The sequence below is a fragment of the Elephantulus edwardii genome, unplaced genomic scaffold (genome assembly GCF_000299155.1).
Source record: "Elephantulus edwardii isolate Elephantulus edwardi_28Jun2011 unplaced genomic scaffold, EleEdw1.0 scaffold00267, whole genome shotgun sequence".
Classification (NCBI taxonomy): domain Eukaryota; kingdom Metazoa; phylum Chordata; class Mammalia; order Macroscelidea; family Macroscelididae; genus Elephantulus; species Elephantulus edwardii.
In genome coordinates, this window is record NW_006400017.1 from 274,841 (window position 1) to 292,703 (window position 17,863).

The 17,863-nt window shown below is 45.6% G+C and overlaps 1 protein-coding gene across 1 annotated transcript in view; it reads right to left on the bottom strand.

The window, feature by feature from the left end:
- ITGAE (integrin, alpha E (antigen CD103, human mucosal lymphocyte antigen 1; alpha polypeptide)) overlaps positions 1-17,863 on the bottom strand; it is a 109,401-nt gene that overhangs the window by 20,718 nt on the left and 70,820 nt on the right. Inside the window, exons 9-22 of the mRNA XM_006899791.1 lie at positions 17,447-17,562; positions 16,340-16,491; positions 14,111-14,264; positions 13,698-13,836; positions 13,222-13,289; positions 12,283-12,418; positions 11,751-11,893; positions 11,064-11,204; positions 10,201-10,428; positions 9,531-9,661; positions 7,926-8,056; positions 6,075-6,238; positions 4,561-4,686; positions 647-720 (exon numbers count right to left, since the gene is read on the bottom strand). Of these exons, the coding sequence (XP_006899853.1) occupies positions 647-720; positions 4,561-4,686; positions 6,075-6,238; positions 7,926-8,056; positions 9,531-9,661; positions 10,201-10,428; positions 11,064-11,204; positions 11,751-11,893; positions 12,283-12,418; positions 13,222-13,289; positions 13,698-13,836; positions 14,111-14,264; positions 16,340-16,491; positions 17,447-17,562 (1,903 nt within the window). The remainder of the gene's footprint in view (positions 1-646; positions 721-4,560; positions 4,687-6,074; positions 6,239-7,925; positions 8,057-9,530; positions 9,662-10,200; positions 10,429-11,063; positions 11,205-11,750; positions 11,894-12,282; positions 12,419-13,221; positions 13,290-13,697; positions 13,837-14,110; positions 14,265-16,339; positions 16,492-17,446; positions 17,563-17,863) is intronic.

Here is a 17,863-nt window from a genome sequence, read left to right on the forward strand (position 1 = left end):
TGTGCGGGGAGAAGGGTGCAACAATGAATGAATGGAATTCCAAAATCTCTGTAGATGTTCATTGAAATGAAAAATAAACAAACTAAATGACTAAAAAAAACCAACTGTAACCCCACCCCTGCCCAGCCCTCCCTCACATACTATGCTCCATATGACATTTCATCAACATTTCTAGATTTTACTCATTATCTGTTCTCCCTAAAAGCATCAAGAGGGCTAGATTTTTGTCTGCATTGTTCCTCATGTATCCTCAGCACCTAGTACAGTGCCTGGCACAGAGTAGATGCTGAAGGAATATCTGATGGGTGCATGAATGAGTTTGGCCAAGAAGTGAGTGAGGGGAGGCATTATGACTAACTGAGCTGGTCCTGAGAGTGAGGACACTGGGCTATGAAAATAGCATTGTCTAGGAGGTCAAGTAACCTGAGTTCCAAGCCCATCAAATGAGCACTGTGATCCCACACAGGACCCTCAACTATTGAGCCTCAGTGTCCTCATCAAGAAAGTGAAAATAGAACTTTTATACTTCTTCCATCAGATAGTGGCTGAGGATGCAATGAGCTAACACAGCAAAGACTCTTGTGGGCGTCACAGGGAAGACAGGGAAAGGACCAATCAGAGAAGGTGAGAATGGGACCAAACTCACTCAGAGATGCTGGTATCCAACTTCAAATCAGGGACACAAAATAGCTTATTCTTGCAGGCCTTCTCGTAGGGCAGCTGTAAGCAGACAAATGGGCACAAGATTAGCTCAGGACCCCTTACCATCCCCAGCAACCCTGACTTAGGATCTTCAGTCAGGGCTGCCCTGAATGTTTTATTCTAAGCCTGTTACAGGGTCGTGAAGCTGGGGAAGCGCCTGTCTGGTCTAGAGCCTGGTGGCTGACATTCCTTCAAGCCGTTCCTTGAAGATAATCAGAAGAAGGAATGTGCCTGTTTCTACAGTGCAGCACCATGAATAGGCTAACCATCCTGGAATGACAGAGCGCCCATCACACACACCAGGGCACACGGCACTCTGCTTCAGACACGTTTGGGTAGAACAGCTATGTGAAGAAAAGCTTTGTTAATCCATTCTTATACAGGCAGGATAGCAGAGACAGGAAGGGAGGAACATCTGACCAAATATTGTCAGGGTCAAGTCCTGGGAGGTCCTTTGCCTCAGTGTTTTGTAGAATATATAAGTTAAGCATTTCCCATGCAATCTGGCCAACACTACAATCAACTTAAAAAGTCATATTTGGTCCAAAGGCCCAGTTCAGACTGAAGAAATGACAACTGAAAAACTTTGTTTGTTAAGTACCACTGAGTCAGAACTGACTCATATCTGACTCTCCAGTGGATTTTCAGCTGTAAATCGCACAGGAAGAGACTGCCCATCTTTCTCCCATGGAGCCCCTGCTGGACCCCAACCAACCACATACCTTTAACTGGCAGCACAGCTCCTTACCACTAGGCCCCAGGGTTGGTCTGTTGTGTATGGGGACAGAAACAGGTTGCTCTTGAACAAGATTTTCTGCCTTCAGTTCCCCCGGGAGCAGTGATCACCTCAAAGCCTCACACAAGGACTGCTGCCATGTGCTGAGGCTGGAATGGAGCTCCGAGCTAGGAAAGAGACTTTCTACATCCTGAGCAGGAAAGTGCAGTTTACAGAAGTCAGGAGCAGGAGCTCTGTCTGCATGTGTTAACAGTTTTGTATAGGTCTTTTTGTGTATTGCCTTTTTTTTATTGTAAATATGTAGGTAACAAAACATTTGCTATTTCAACAATTTCAATATGTTGTTTTTATTTCAATACAGTTAAGTGGCCTGCTTTCCCCCCTACCCAAGTCAGTGAAAGAGAACAGGTTTAAGTCATCTAAACTCTCAGCTAGAACTCATTCCCTGGAAGTACCTGTCCATTTAACACCAGGTCATTTCTCCTCACTGGTTTTATAGGCAGGATTTAAAAAAAAAATCTCAGCCAAACCATAACTTGGTGAAAGTAAAAATCATAAAAATACTAAAGAGGATATATACATAGTTTCAATGCTTCTCCACATAAGATATATATAAATTACTTATTACTACAAAATATTAGTTACTTATTACTCTTGCCAGTAATAATAATGTCAGTATCATGTACTTCCTAACACAATACACAATGTGTGTGTGTGTGTGTGTGTGTGTGTGTGTGTGTGTGTGTGTGTGTGCGTATTTATATATGTATAGATTACACACAGAATTGGGGGCAGGAAAATGATAAAAACCAAATGTTAAAATATTAATATTTTTTCAAAAGGAAGGCTGCATAGTGGAGTGGACTTGGGGAGAGGGATTGAATAACAATGAAAGAATTTTACTTTCCATGCAATATACATCATCTATCCAGTTTTTCTCAGTCTTACCCCAACCCTGATGTCAGTCCCATTCTACAACAGTGGCACTGTGCAGTATTTGTCTTGTTATGACTGGGATATTGCACTGCAGTCCCGAAGCCATGTGGTTCAAATCCACCACCTGCTCTGTGGGAGAAAGATAATCTCCTCCTGTGTGATTAAACTGCCTTTGAAAACTCACTGGAGAGTCAACTATGGATTGGTTCCAACTCAGTGGTACTCAACAACAACAACAAACTTAAAAATATTTTTTTAAATGGGAGATATATATATATAGATATATAGATCTATCTATCTATCTATAAAATCTTCTGATTACCAACAAATATATATAATATTCTGATTATATATATAATATATATATATAAAATATGTATATTATATATAATCTTCTGATTACCAAAATGTTATTTAATTTATAGTCCCAATATTTTCTGAGTCATGTAACTGGCTGTCAACACTATTTAACAAACATAATTTATGTAAATCTCTATACCTATGAAATTAAGATGATACTCTTAATTCACAGGGACGTCGATCTCTCTTACTGGGCAAGATAAACAATGAGAACAACCACCCTGTGTATGCTATTTTCCTATTCTAACTATGGTGACTGTTATATATTAGGTATTAGAGAGCAAAAGATTTTTAAGAAATAGAAATTTAAGATTGACATTATGTAGGTTAACTTAATGTAATTATTATAGAGCATTTTGTAAATATACTGGACAGTCATACATGTCCTTGTCCCTTACATGTTTCTACTCGACAGCACATAACAACAAAGAGCTATTCTATGCCAGAATTAGGTGCTTCTCTCTCCCCCACTCCTTTAGACTCAATTCATTCCAAATGACTATAATTTTTTCTTTTCAATGCTCACATTGTCCCTTCTTTGTTTTTGCTGATTCTTCTCACTATGAAAGAGTCTATCAATGGAGATTGACCGACTAATATGGGAGCCAGAGAATGCAGAAATCACGTAGGATCTCACAGGATCAGAACCCCTGGTGGTTTATTTACTTCCTCTGATTTCCCTTAGTTATACCTTTACTGTCTTGAGACACTATCTGTCTGCCTTAGCTGAACCAAAAGACATCAGAAGAGAAGTATAGAGTGAGGTTTGGTGGGCCCTGTCAGACCCAGCCAGTTCAGCATGAAAGCCCCGGGGAGGACTATGTAGGCAGGTGTGCCAGTTGGCATCCTCTTTGCGGTACAGAACAAGATGGCTTCACCCCCATATGAGACCCACATGGCACCATCATCAGAGATCATTAACAGATAAAGATCCTGGTATGTCACCCATATTGTTGTTATGTGCTGTCAAGTCACCTGAGACTCACAGTGACCTTATGTACAACAGCTCTGATGGCTGCCCTATCCTGAGCCAGTTTCACTGACTTTGACACACCTATCCCCATAACCCCAGTTACTGTGTCAGTCCATCTCATCCAGGGTCTTCCTCTCCTGCACTGTTCCTCCACCCTTCCAAGAATGATATCCTTCTCCAGGAAATGGTCCCTCCTGGCCACATGCCAAAAGTATATGAGATGGAGCTTCAAAATCCTTGCCTCCAAGGAGAAACTTGGTTTCACTCTCTCCAAGATAGATCTGTTTGTTCTCTTGGAAGTCCAGGTATGTGCAATACTCTTTCTAACACCACAACTCAAAGGCACCAATTCTGTCATCCTTAGTCATTCATTGTCCAGCTCTCTGATGCATAGCAAGTAATTGCAAAGACTCTGGCCTGAATCAGGTACATCTTAGTCCCTAGACTGGCATCATTACTCTTTATCACTTTGGAGAGGTCCCTGACAGCAGACTTCCCCAATTCAAATTAGTCTTTTGACTTCCTGACTGCTGGTGCCAGAGTGTTGATTGTAGAGCTGAGCAAGCTGAAATTATTAACAACCTCAATCCTTCTCCACCCATAACCTTCATTAAATATGTAACAAGTATTATTTTGTGAATATAAAGGAACTGACCTTGCATGATACATTACTCATCAGAGACACCTTGGGCAAATTAACATCTCTTCTAGGACTCAGTTTCCCCAATTTTATAGTGAACGGCCTGGCTACTGCCCTCCTACTCTAATTTTTTTTTAAGCTGAAAAAGAAGGTTTGTTTAAGGAGATGGGATGGCCCTCTGGAGAGTTAGGTCCTAGTTGTGGGCATAGTCACCTGGAAGAAGGCAGAAGGCTCAGAGTAGAAGTCCAGGATGGGATAAGGGTAGTCTCTGCGGGCCGCAGGGGTCTGGAGTTGGTAGCTGACCTTGATACTGATGTTGGAATAGTAGTCCTCAAATTGCTTCAGGGTCACCAAGAAAGGCGGAGTTGGACGTGAGGGAAAAGATAACAGTGAAAACATGTTTAACTTTGGTATAGTCCTAATACAAAGTAAACAATGCCAAGTGGTGGGTCAGAAATCCCAACTATCTTCCAAATAATACCAAGTTGGCAGGAAACTTCCTTCAACCAAGCTTTCATGTTATTTTTGTTGTTATGTGTTGCTAAGTCAACTACAGTTCATAGCAATTCTGTGAACAGATCTGAACCCTGCCCTGTCCGGTACCATCCTAGTCAACTCTGAAATCTCCCTTGATCTACTGTGGGTCTCAAGACATAAACTCTGGTGGTTCCCATTCCAATCACAACGGGGTTCTGGCCATAAGGAGGGATGAACTAGATTGGATTTTATTCACAGAACAAGTGGGAGCCCCTGAATGAGTCACTGTCACATGTGCATTTTATAAAAGTCTGCCTCAAAGCAGCATGGAGGACATATTTGAGCGGTAAAAATCAAAACCAAAGAGGCCCTTAAGTGCCATTTGACAGTCTTTTTGTTCTCAAGCTGTTGGCCTGTATGCAGGCTTTCTCTAGTGGAGTATATAGCCATCCTTTAGTTAAGGGAGACCATTAACTTGCTCATGCTCATTGTCATTGCCATTGGGTTGGAACCAAGTCATAACTGACCCTCCAGTGGCTTTAAATCACATAGAAGGAGACTGCCCATCTTTCTCTCTCTCAGAACAGCTGGTGGATATGAACTGTCTGCCTCTGGGTTGGCAGCAAGATTCCTTACCCTCGATGCCACTTATTAGAAACTCTGAATTCAGTTGATAAATCCAATTTCAGATTGGAAATACATGTATAACAAGACATAGTTCATTAATTGCTTATTAGAATAAATTATGTTTATAGGTCCAAGTTCTAGGTCCTATCAAGCCCTGAAATCCTGAAAAAAAATTTTTTTTAAGTGTTTAAGCCCCTTTGCCAGGAGCAAATATCTCTAAACGGTAACTTCTACCTACTTCTTCATTTTGTTCTTCTACATTTTCTGAGGTTTAACCCCATAGAGCCTCTCAGCCGCACTGCTGTTGTCAGGCAAGGACTGATGTCGTAGGAGACAGACATCTTTGATTCTTGATATACTACCAAGAAAAATGTCAGTAATTAGGGCATTTTCATCCAGGTTTCTGGGAAGCTCAAATACACTGTGTTCTACTCCATTAGATTTCTTTAATGTGGATCTCTGGCTTATCTCCATCTCCTGTGCCACTACAGAGGTTTTGATGTCTTAGCATTATTTTCATTGCTTTTGAAATACGTGTGAGTATGTTTCATTCATTCAATGGCATATCAACTTTTTTCCCAATGATGCAGACCCCTCTGGACTCTGTTCATTCCTCCACTTACCTCTCCCTTCGTGGGGTGGAACTGGAGAGGCTCACAGAGGTGAGACCCACTGATCCACTTCTTAAAGATGCTCACACAAGATTTCACATCCAAACACTCCAGCCTTTTCCTCTGCTTTGTCACATCCAAGTCCAAAGTGAAGTTGAGAGCTGTGTCTCTGAGGCCTGGGAAGAGATGTGTCTCTCAGGTCCTCCTGATGAGGCTAGGCTGGGCAAGGCCCAGGCAGGGGACCCCCAGCTTGCCTGAGATTCCTGTGAGCCCCTCCTGAATGGTCACTTCCCTGGGGTGGGACTCCTGAGTTTCTTCCTTTCAAAGGTATTTTCTAATGGTCCCTGGCACTCAGCTAGGGTTTCCAGACCAGGGCCTTCCTGAGCTGAGTCAGCCTTCTCTATGGGAGGAGGACTCAAGGAGAGGCTGGGGTTGAGGGAGAAAACTATCACCCCAAATGAGATGGATTGACACAATAACTGGGGTAATGAGGGTAGGCGTGTCAGACACAGTGAGATTGGCTCACCATAGAGCTAGAATATGTAGGGTCTCTGTGAGTCATAGTTGATTTGACGGCACATAACAACAATAACAGCCTTAAAGGAAATGGAGACAGAAACTAGAGTAAAACCTGAGGAGCGCAGAATTGACAGCACCTCAGAGATTATGCAGGCCAGCTCTCATTGAACAGAACAGGAACCAGGACCCAAGAGAGGGAAAGGCCTATCAGCCCCCAGAATCCCTCAGCCAGCCGCTCAGCAGTGGCTACTCACGCTCAGTGCCCTGAACCTTGCAACCTATACAGCTGGAACAGATAGCTCTACCATTTTCCAGACCCCGCTTCAACAATGGCCTCCTTCTGAGGTAACATTCCCACCCTGGAAGAACGTTTTCTGACCTGTGGGAGGCAGAGAGCTATCCCAGAGATAGATACTGAGAGATTAAACGTTGGTGACCAGTTGCTGAAGCATTAATCTGAAGGGGAACCCTTAGGCTACCAGTTACACTGGTCTATGAACACCAGGCCTATCCTGGCTTTTCTAGGGAGAAGAGTTTCCAGGGCTGTCAGCCAAGTGGTTGGGAAGGGAGGTCAGCCCTCTCTGCTAGTTGTACCTGAGCCTTTCTGGGCCCAGGAGCCTAGATGAGGGGAAGGGAAGAATATGTTCATTAGAGACTAAGAGGAAAGAGCACTTCTCAGGAACACACACACACACACACACACACACACGTACACTTGTAGGTAGAATTCCAGACACATGGGAAAATGGCTGCCTTTAAAAAACAAACAAACAAACAAAACCCCCACAATTCTTTAACCCTAAAGAAGAGATTTAATGTTCTTGTTGCCAAATAGATCAGGTAAATCTCTTCAGAGCGTAGATTCAACATCAGACTACCCTCTCCTGAGGCAGCACATATTTAACAGAACCTAATGATGACTTATTGTTGTTGTGTGTTTTCAAGTCGGGACCAACTCATAGCTGACCCTCCAGTGGGTTTTCAGAGCTGTAAATCGCACAGGAGGAGACTGCCCATCCTTCTCCCAAGGAGCAGTTGGTGGATTTGAACCACATGCCTTTGGTTGGCAGCTCAAGTCGGTATTACTAAGCCACAAGGTATACAGTTCAAATCCACCACCAGCAGAAAAAGATGGATGATCTTCTCCCATGCTATTTACTGCCTCTGAAAACCCACTGGGGGGTCAGCTATGGGTCTGTTCCAACTCTTCGGTACATTATAATTCTGAAGTAACCTAATGGGGGGGGATTTTAAAGTCTCAGCCCCACATACAGCACTCTTTCCCAACCCTGCTACAGAGCCCAAGAAGGGATGATCACAACATGGTTGACCAGAGGCTATTACCTGTCTCAATGACAGTAGTCCCAGAGCTGATTTCAAAACATAGATTTACATTCACTGTGCCCTTGAAGTCAATGGGCAGTAAATCCGGGCTGAAGGTCATGGATACCTTCAGGTGAACCACAGGTCTTGAGCTAAAACAAGCACAAGAGGACCGTTAGAAGTGACTGCAGAACTTTCTAGGTGAGGGCTTCACTGACCCATTCATTCATCTCCAATATGCCAAGTGCTATTCTGAATCCTCAAGACAGAGCTGAGAAAAAGGTATAGCCTCACTCTAGTGAAAAAGTAGATGACAAGCAAATGAACGAGAAAATAATGGGAAAACACTATGCATTGGGAATGTTATGGAGTCCCTGGTGGCACAGACGGTTAAGTGCTTGGCTACTAACCCAAGAGCTGGTGGGGTGAGTCCACTCAGGAACTTCAGAAGAAGGCCTGATGAACTCATTTCAAAAGATCACACTAACTCACGGAGAACAGCAGGGAAGCACATGCGGCCGCCATGAATCAAAGTTTATATCATGGAGGGTAATGTTATAATAAAAATAAAGCTGTACAAGGTAACAGGAAGGGAGCCCTGGTGGTTTTGTCCATAGGGAGGTTTCACTGCTAACACAAAGGTCATGCTTCTCTGTAGGTTCGAATTCACCAGAGACTCTGAGGGGGACAGATGGGCAATCTCCTTCCATGCAATTTAATTTACAGCCTTGAAAACTCACTGGAAGCTCAGCTCTAAATCAAATCCAACTCTATGACCATGTGTGAGGGTTTTTTTAAGAAAGGTAATAGAGACCTTAAACTGGTTGCTCAGGAGTGGGCTCATTAAAGAAAAGGCATTTAAATTGTAATCTGTTGGGGGGGAAAAGTGCCAATCATGGGAAGATCCGAAAGAGAAGCATTCTAGACAGAGAACAAACAGGTTGTGCAAAGGACCTGTGCTCGGGGTAAGCTTGGCTGGTTTGACAAGCATAAGGCTCATTGTGACTGGAGTAGAGCTAGTGAGAAGGCATAGCAGGAAAAGGGAATGGAGACCATGGGAAAGGGTTCGGATTTTTCTCTACACGGACACCACCGTCAAGCTGTAAACAGCAATGTGAAGAGACCATTCACTGCTCCATGGAGCGTGGAGCTCAGGGCCTGGAAGTGGGACACCACGGCGGTGAATGGTCCAGGTGAGAGATGACAGTGTCTATAGTAGGAGGTAGCAGCAGAGCTCGAGAGAAATAAACATATTTAGAGATTTTTTTAGCCAAAGCTAAGAACATCTTGTTGGTGGGGTGGGAGAGGGGAAAAAAAGAGGAGTGTATGAGAATATAAATATATTGTACACATGTTACGTCTGAGGTGCCAAGTGTATGCCCTCAGGTGATCCTTATAAGTCTAGAAGGTCGGTACTAATAGTATTTCTAGTTAGAGATGAGAAAATTGGTATTTACAGAAGGTAAATAACCTGACCAAGGGCACATTGATAACTGAGGGCTGAGGTTCAATCCCAGAGGGCTGACCCCCGAGCCCAGGCCCTTCATCACTGGGCATGCTTCTCCCATCAGTGCACCGTGTCTTCATGGGGCCGGAAAGGGAGCAGACTCGGCCCGGGACACCTACCGGAGCACAATCGCCTGACCCAGAGTGCCAACAGTGACGTCATCAAGGCCATCACCACTGAAATCAAAGCCACCAGCCAGGCTCATGCCAAAGTAGTGGAGTCCTAGGTGCACCTCTGAGGCTCTGATCCTCTGTGGAAGGAGAAGCACAGGATAGGGATCGGTGAGTAAGGACAGGAGAGGCCCTTCCAGGTTTCTTCAAACCATCATGGTCTGCCACAATCTCTATCCTGAGGATCCCTCGATCTAACACCAGGGGAGGGAAGGTTTCTTAGAGAAACACTCATGGAGGTGGGTGCCCCAAAAAGATAACCCATGAGAGATGGCCAGGGGAGCCCCAGGAGATGAAAGCTAAGGCCTGGAGGGGTTAGGGAGGAGGGGGACAGGAGATGAAGAAGCAGAAGAGAGAGAAGAGAGACCTAAGATAGGCCCAAGGTCAAGGGTGCCAGTGAAAAACAGGTCAATAAACAAACCACATGACCACAACCTTCTCACTCCCACCCCACCTCAGGGGAGGTTCTGGAAGCTCCTTCACTGAGCCCTCATATACCCAGAAGTCTGCCTGCACGTAGGCCTGGGGCTCATTCAGGCTGCAGCCATTGCCTCTTGGAAGTCAGAGTCCCCAAACAGGCAGGTGGGAGGGAATGGGCACTGTAAAGGCCACAAGTCACCTGTGAGGGGTGAATGGAGAGGCCATCAGGACGTCCATTATAGATATACACGCTGCCAAAGCTGGCACCATCATCATCATCATCAAAATCCTCTATGGGGGCCCCGATGGCCACATCTATGAGCCCATCCTGATTGATGTCTCCTATAGTCGCCATGGCAAAGCCAAACCGGGCATCTGTGACCTTGGAGTTCGAGTTCAGTATCGTTGCTGGGGAGAAGGAACCATTCTGTTAAGCAAGGAGACAGATCAGCTGTCAGAATAAGGGCACCTGCTGCCCACACCAGGACCACACAGGAGGTACACATGGGGCTTGCTGATTCCAACCCTCCTGCAAGAGGGCTAAGGCTCAGAAGAGCCATGGGGCTTCCCCAAGGTCACACAGGGAGTCAGTGGTAAAGCTGAGGTCCTTCTCCTTACAGCTGAGGACCCAGAGCTTGGACCTTCTGCTCCAGGGTTAGATGCACTGGGGTGGCATCTAAGAGACCTCAATTCCACTCTCACCCCCACCTATATTTGCTATATAAACTTGAGCAAGTGTTCACATCAGTGAGACTCAGCTTTCTATTCTGTAAAATGAGGGTTACTGTCACTTCCCGTAGTTATTGTGACAAACAAGTGAGATCATGGAAAAGCATGCTTTGTCAATTACGTGGTGATAAGGGGTGTGATCATCTACTGCCTCGAGTGAGAAAATTGGGGAGAGGAGAGAAGAGCAGCTGTTCCACCAACAGACATGCACCCAGAAGCACATCCCATCACCATCTGCCCTGTGATGCAAGGGCAGAACCAAAGACTTCCCAGCCTCCATCAGCCCAAGAAGTCACGGCCTCAGAAAGCTCCTGAAAATGGGGGCGCTCCCACCTCCTTATTCAAGCAGTACATGTAGACTTTGCCTTCTTCCCTATCAGTGTAGAAAAACGGAGCTGCCACCAGCAGGACGTCTGTGGTCCCATCCATGTCGACGTCCACAGAGCACAGCTCAGAGCCAAAATAAGACCCCATCTACAATACAAGAGGAACTCAGTTCACCAGGAGGGTTGGAGAGGACCTTTTCTTTCTCTCTCCTCCCCACTGCTGACGAGCTAAATCTGTACTCCTGTTCTTCCTAAATGACAAGATTTGGGTCCTTCCAGGTTCATTTACTCGTTGAGCCACACCCCCACAATGGCAAGGAAACCAGAGGTCTTTGACTTATGGTGGTTCTGTGTATCAGAGTAGAACTGAGATATTTAAGAGCTCATTTTTTTGTGAAGTAGATCCCTAGACCTTTCTTCCAAAGTGCCTCTGGGTAAATAAGACTCTCAAACTTTTGTCTAGCAGCAAAGTGCATTAGCGATTTGCACCAACAAGGGACTGTACAATGGCAGGAACTCCCTGCGGATCAGACATGCAGAGCCCAGGTAGAGCTGCTGAGTCCTACCTGAGTTCTACCCAGAAGCCCAAGTTCTGCCCTGGCCGGCTCCTGGCCTATAGTGTGTCCTAGAACTTGTTTCCTTCTGGAGCCCCAGGTTCCCCTTCCATAATAAGAGGGTCTTTGCTGGCAGGTACCTGCTCTCCCTCCAGCACCGGAAGGAAGCTGGACTCTGTGCCTCCCTTCTGAAATTCAAACACAGCCCCACGATTCTTGTATTGTGGAGCGCCAGAAACAAAGAAGAGGCCATTGGTCTTGTTCAGCACAGCCAACGAGTAACCTATGGAGGGTAGGGAAGGACAGACGATGAATAGGAGCTCCCATAAGGTCATCCCGTGGTCACTTCACCCTCCCAGTCAGGCGTCTGAAGTGGTGTGGCTGTCCTCTCACCCTTAAAATTGTGCCAGCAAAGGTTTCTATGCACACATTGCTGAAGATACGTAGGTTCACCACCCACACAATCTTAAAGGATGGAGGTGAAAGGTGAAGGGATGTCTGCCACTCTTAGTAAAGGAGAGACCCCCACCCTCTCCCGGGTAGCTATACAGGGCCCCCCTACATCACACACCTCTACTAAGTCCCACCTTTCATCTCTTCCCTGTTACCTGCCAACACTTGCCCCCAGTGAAAGGCCTTTTAGGGCCCTGTCTGTCCAGGCCCTGCCCTCACCCAGGTAGCTGTAATGCACAGCTTTGTCGTGCAACGCTTTCTGCTTCAGGAATTGACCCTCGTAGCTGCACATGTCGTAGAGCAGTGCACCTCCTGACCAGTCAAAGGCGCCAATGGCCCCAAGCAGCACCTGCCTCTGAAGGAGAGTGGGGGAAAGTGTGTCTGAGAGAGAGGGACCAACGAGCCATTCCTCGTGGCAACACCTGGCAGGCCCTACGCCCACCTTGCCAGAGACACAGCCAAGACAGTGAGGTGGTCAACACTGGACTCCAGCACCTCCAGTACCAGCCATCTCTGAGGGCAGAGAGTTGGCCAGGGACTCAGATGCCAAAGCTTACAAATAATAATAAGAGTATGATTGAGCAACAGAGTTGTCATTTTATTTCCTTCAGGGCCTGGCACAGGGGTTCATGCATGGAGTGAAGACGCGAACTGTTCTTCCATGTACATAATAGGTCTGGTTTTCTCGCCATGCCTGTCTCTCTGCCTCCATGTGTGGGGAGTAGTCTATCCAATGGGGAGAAGTCAGCAGGTAATTGGCAAGCCCAGCCAGCCCAAGGGCTGTTTTCCCTCATCTGAATTAAGGGAAAGTGTTCAAGCTCAAAGGTCTGGATAGTGGTGAGCAAAAAGAAGTCATTTCTTTTATCTTAAAATTGCCACTTCAGGAGCTCTGGTGGCTAGTGGCAAGAAGCTGAACTGCAATCCCAGAGGTGTGAGGTTTGAATCCACCAGATGCTCTGCTGTAGAAGGAGAGGCAATCTCCTCCTGTGCCAGTCAGATCTGATTTGACTGTACACACCAAAAAAAGGTAATAAAATAAAATAATTTTTTTTTTAAATTGCCACTTCAGAGCCCAGCCAGGTGTCTCTGTATTCCTAGGTGTCTGTGTGTGGGCCCTTCTTCCCTCACCCCTCCCCTAAGGGAAAGTTGGCCACATACCTCATCCAGAATTTGGGCACTGAATCCAACCTGTGCCAGCTGATAGTGAAGGGCATCACCTGCCGCACCTGGAAACCAAGAAGCTCAGTAAGGCCAAGGTGAAGGATGAAGCCAAGCCAGGGACTGGTCCAAACTGGCCTCGCTCCCAGTGCTGGGGGTGATGGCAAAAGCATCCGGCTAAGTTTAGATTCTATGCTTTAGAAACAAAAATAATTCATTCCCTCTTTTGAGAGAGTTTTCCTCATTCTTGTGTCTCCCGTTCCAGTTCTACTTGTTAGACCTTCACAGACAGTCTAGGAAGTGAGAAGGACTTTTCTAGAGATGGAGAAATGGAGATCCAGAGAGGTACTAGGTAGGAGTCCTTCGGAGGGCCACATGGAGAGAGCTCAGAGGTGGGGCTGGAGCACAGGCCTTGGGTGTCCTGCTGAATTGCCCAGGGCCTGCCGAGGGGTGACGCGAGGCCCTGGAGAGCTCACCTTCCATCCGGATGATGCTCTGCTGCAGTCTGCCCAGCAGCCCATCCAGTGAAGAGTAGTTGGTCACTTTAAAAGCATGAGTCTCATCAGGGTCTGAGGCAATCAGCTTCAATTCCTTATCAGACAATTTTTCACCCACCTGCACAGAATCACCCCAGCGTGTGTGCATCAGTGCCCTGAGAGTTGACTGGCTCCCTCTAACCCCAAGGGCTCTGAGATCTGGCCTCCAGCGTCATGAGCCCTCAGTGAAATGATCCAGGGGTGGAGACCATGAGAAGTCAGTGAGTGCTTGCAACTACACCAAAGTTTGGGTAATTTACTTACAGAGAAAGAAAACAAGAGGTCCCTATAAGAACCCTGTCCCCTCCCTGTGTGGGTCTAGGAAGGAGGTGCCCCCAGTTCCTGGCTCTTACCCCAATGGAAAAGCGTTCAACATCCTTCATCTTTGGGGAGCTGATGACGGTCGTGAGATTGAGTGGGTCCATAAATACGTCCCCATCAGTGAGCACCACCATGACCTTGCTTGCCTTTTTTCTGGAGCCACGGCTGGGAGTGAAGATGTTGTCTCTGAGTGAGGGAGAGAGGAGATGATGACAGTGGCTCTGCCACAGGGGTAACAGGGCACTGGAGGGAATTCCTGCACTCGGCTTGGTTTAGAATTAGAGGGGATTAAGAGTCACTCGCTACTCTCAGCAAATGAGACACAAAGGCCTAAAGAGGGGTGGTATTCTTCTCTGTTTTTCCAGTTTCTATATGTGTTCTCAGGGTAAGTAAGGAATAGATAGAAGTTGTACATCTGCCAGGTCCTGATTGTCATTCTGATGTTTAAAAAGACATTTTTTTAGTGCAATGACTCTGGAAGGCAGTATGGTGCTTTCTCAAAAAGTTGGAAATAGAAATATCATTTGACCCAGCAATTTCACTACCCTAAAGAAACCAGAACTGTCACCCAAAGAGATATATGCACACCCATGTTTATTGCTGTGTTGTTCACAATAACAAAAAGATTGAAACAATTCAAGTGCCCATCAACAAACAAATGGATAGAGAAACTGTGATATATTCACACAATGGAATACTACGCAGCACTGAAAATCAAGGAACTAATGAAATATTATACAAAATGGGTGACCCTGAAGGACATTATGCTGAGTGAAATATCTCAGTCACAAAGGGACAAATACTGCATGATGCCACTACTATAAAACAGGACTGCAAAGTCCCTGTAAATGTTCATTGAAATTAATAAAAAAAAGGAGAGAGAGAAAAACAAACAAACAAACAAACAAAAAAACCCAAATAAAACCCAAAAAACAAACCAGGACTAACCTGGGGGTTGGGGAGAAACTAAGAAAAGAAAGGATAAATAATGTACACTGCATTGAAACAGATGAGGCTTAAAACTGCTTAAAAGGAATATATGATTAGGTATTATTTGCATGATAACAGTCCAGAATAAGAGCTGCATAGCAAAGTGGACTGGGGCAGGGGAATTGTATAACAATGAAAGATTTTTTTTCTTTCAAAGAGAAAAGCTGACTGTGGGGGTGGGCAAGGAGGAAATTGTGCAACAATGAATGAATGGAAATCCAAGTTCTCTATAAACTTTCATTAAAATATCAATAAAAAAACCACAAATAGACATTTAAAAAAAACACAACAGGGTACCTTTTCAAAGTGAATCTACTTTGGACTGAAAAAAAAAAAAAAGAAAAAAGAAATAAAGAGGGGTGGTAATGCCCCTGTGTCACAGGCTGGTACGATTGTCGCCTGTGATACAAGAGTTTTGGTTCCTTGCCTGCTTGTAATTGAACTGTGTTAGATGGCATTTAAGTCACACCTTTTGTGTGTGTGCAGGCATAACAATGACATTAAGGATATAGTGACAGTCATCACAATGGTTAATACTCACATAGCCCTTCTGTAAGGGCTCCTGCAGGCTGGGCCAGGTGCTACAGTGAACATGGCACACATTTCAGCTGACCTCCCCAAGCCCTCCCCAAGGTGGGTATCATTATTCTTATTCTAAAGGACATAGTGGTTAGGCAACTTGTGCAAGGTCACACACAAGTACAAACTGGCGAGACAGCATGGCCTCTGGGTCCTTCTGAGCACTGTACTGCACTTCCCATCTTAAGAGGAAGTCTTTGGAAGAAATGTGTGGGGTCCTGTGTGATCCTCATCCAAGAGTGGACTGGAAAACACCTCACAGCTCCTCTCATCATGAGAAGAGCTAGAACCCTGGTCATCTCTTCTACTCTCCACCTCCCAATTGTGGTAAAAAGGAATATACCTCAACATTTGCCAATTCGATATTTTTTACATGTCTAATTCAGTGACATGGACTCTCTTCATCATGATATGCAACCATCACCTGTATCTATTCCAAGTTCCCCATCACCATTCACAGACACACAGTACTTCCTAAACAGTGGCCTCCCCTCTTCCCTTCCCTCTCCCTTCCCTGGTAATCACTAATAAATTCTGATCTCTGATATATCTTCACTGTCTAAATGTTGCATATAAATAGTCTTGGGTCTCTCTCCCTTATGACAGCCCCTTCTCCAGGAATGATGCCACAGAGCCGCTGAGCAGGGCCACTGGCCAGCATGCAGCAGAGATACTCCCGCCCTCACACTCACAGGACATGCTGCATGGCTGAGGCAGTCTTGGTGACGTTCCCCACTTGAGTGATGTTCTGGACTCTGGCAAGGGAGGCCATCACATCCTGGCTGTCCAGAAGATCAAACTCAGTCCGGATTTCTGCTCCATATTGCACCAGGGCAAAGTTGCACTGAGGGGACCAAGGTGGAAAGCTGTTTGGTAGAGTGGCCATGCCCAAGTCCACCTCTGTCCCTTGGATAGTTTTCCCCAGAGGCAGTGGAGGAACCTTCTGAGTCTCCCTTATCCATGGTATGAAGAAAAGCTCTAAGCAAATAGAGGTGGAAGACATTGTGATAATAATGGCTTACCAACGACTCACATATTAATCATGGAGATGGTCATGTGACTTCTTTTGACCAATAAGGTATCAGCAAATGTGATGGTTAGGTGTTGTTGAGTCAACCATCACACTCATAGAGAACCCGCAAATAACAGATCTGGCCCTTGCCCTAGCCTGCACCATCCTCACAATCCACTATGCTTAAACTCATTGTTGCTGACACTGAAGGTGACTCCTTGAAGGTCTTCCTCTCTTTTGCTGACCCTCTCCTCTCCCCCAGCATGATGTCCTTTCCCAAGACTGACCGCTCCTGACAACATGCCCAAGAGATGAAGTTTCACCATCCTTGCCTCTGAGGAGCAGCCTGGTTCTATTCCTCCAAGACAGACTTGTTTGTTCTCTGGTCTTGTTCATGGAATATTCAACACTCTTCATCAACACCACGATTCAAAGGCATTGATTCAAAAGCATGATGGAGTTAGAGAACTGAACAGATATTACGTATTGCTGCTTTCTCCCTTGGCACGCCATTACCATAGAAAAGTGGAGACACTTGGCCCAGCTAACAGGCCAACTATCAGACAAATGAGCGAGGCCATGTTAAACCCTCCAGCTCCAGCCAAGGAGCCTGATTCTGGCAAGGGAAAGAATAACCCCAGACCAGACCAATCACGGAACTGACCAGCAAGGCCAGTCCAAATCGGACACAAACAGAATTGCGAACAAGGAAAATGGATGTTGTTTGGAAGACGTTTGTTCCATACAAATAGTTAACTTACAGATTGTGTGAGATCAAGAAACCCACCTCAAAGCACTTCTCATAAATGTCCCTCATCATGTTGGAAATAAAGTCTTTGGCTCTCTGGAAATCTGGGGGGTCAATGCTTCCTGAGCCATCCAAAATAATGGCAATCTCGGTGCCTGTGTCAAGACACAAAGTAAGTCGGGGGGGGATTTGGGGTGATCCCATGCTCTTAAGCTCTTAACCCTAGTGATGTAGGGCCTATGCATTGGCCCATGAGTGGAAAGGTTGGCGATTTTAACCCACCAGTGGGAAAAAAGACCTAATAATCTGCTTCCACATGGATTACAGCCAAGGAAACATTATAGGTAGTTCCACACTGTCACAAGGGCTGCTATGAATCGGAGTCAACTTGACAGCCCTCAGCAACAAAGGCAAGGGAGTTAGTGAGTCCTCCAAGCATGAAGCTTTGTCTTAAAG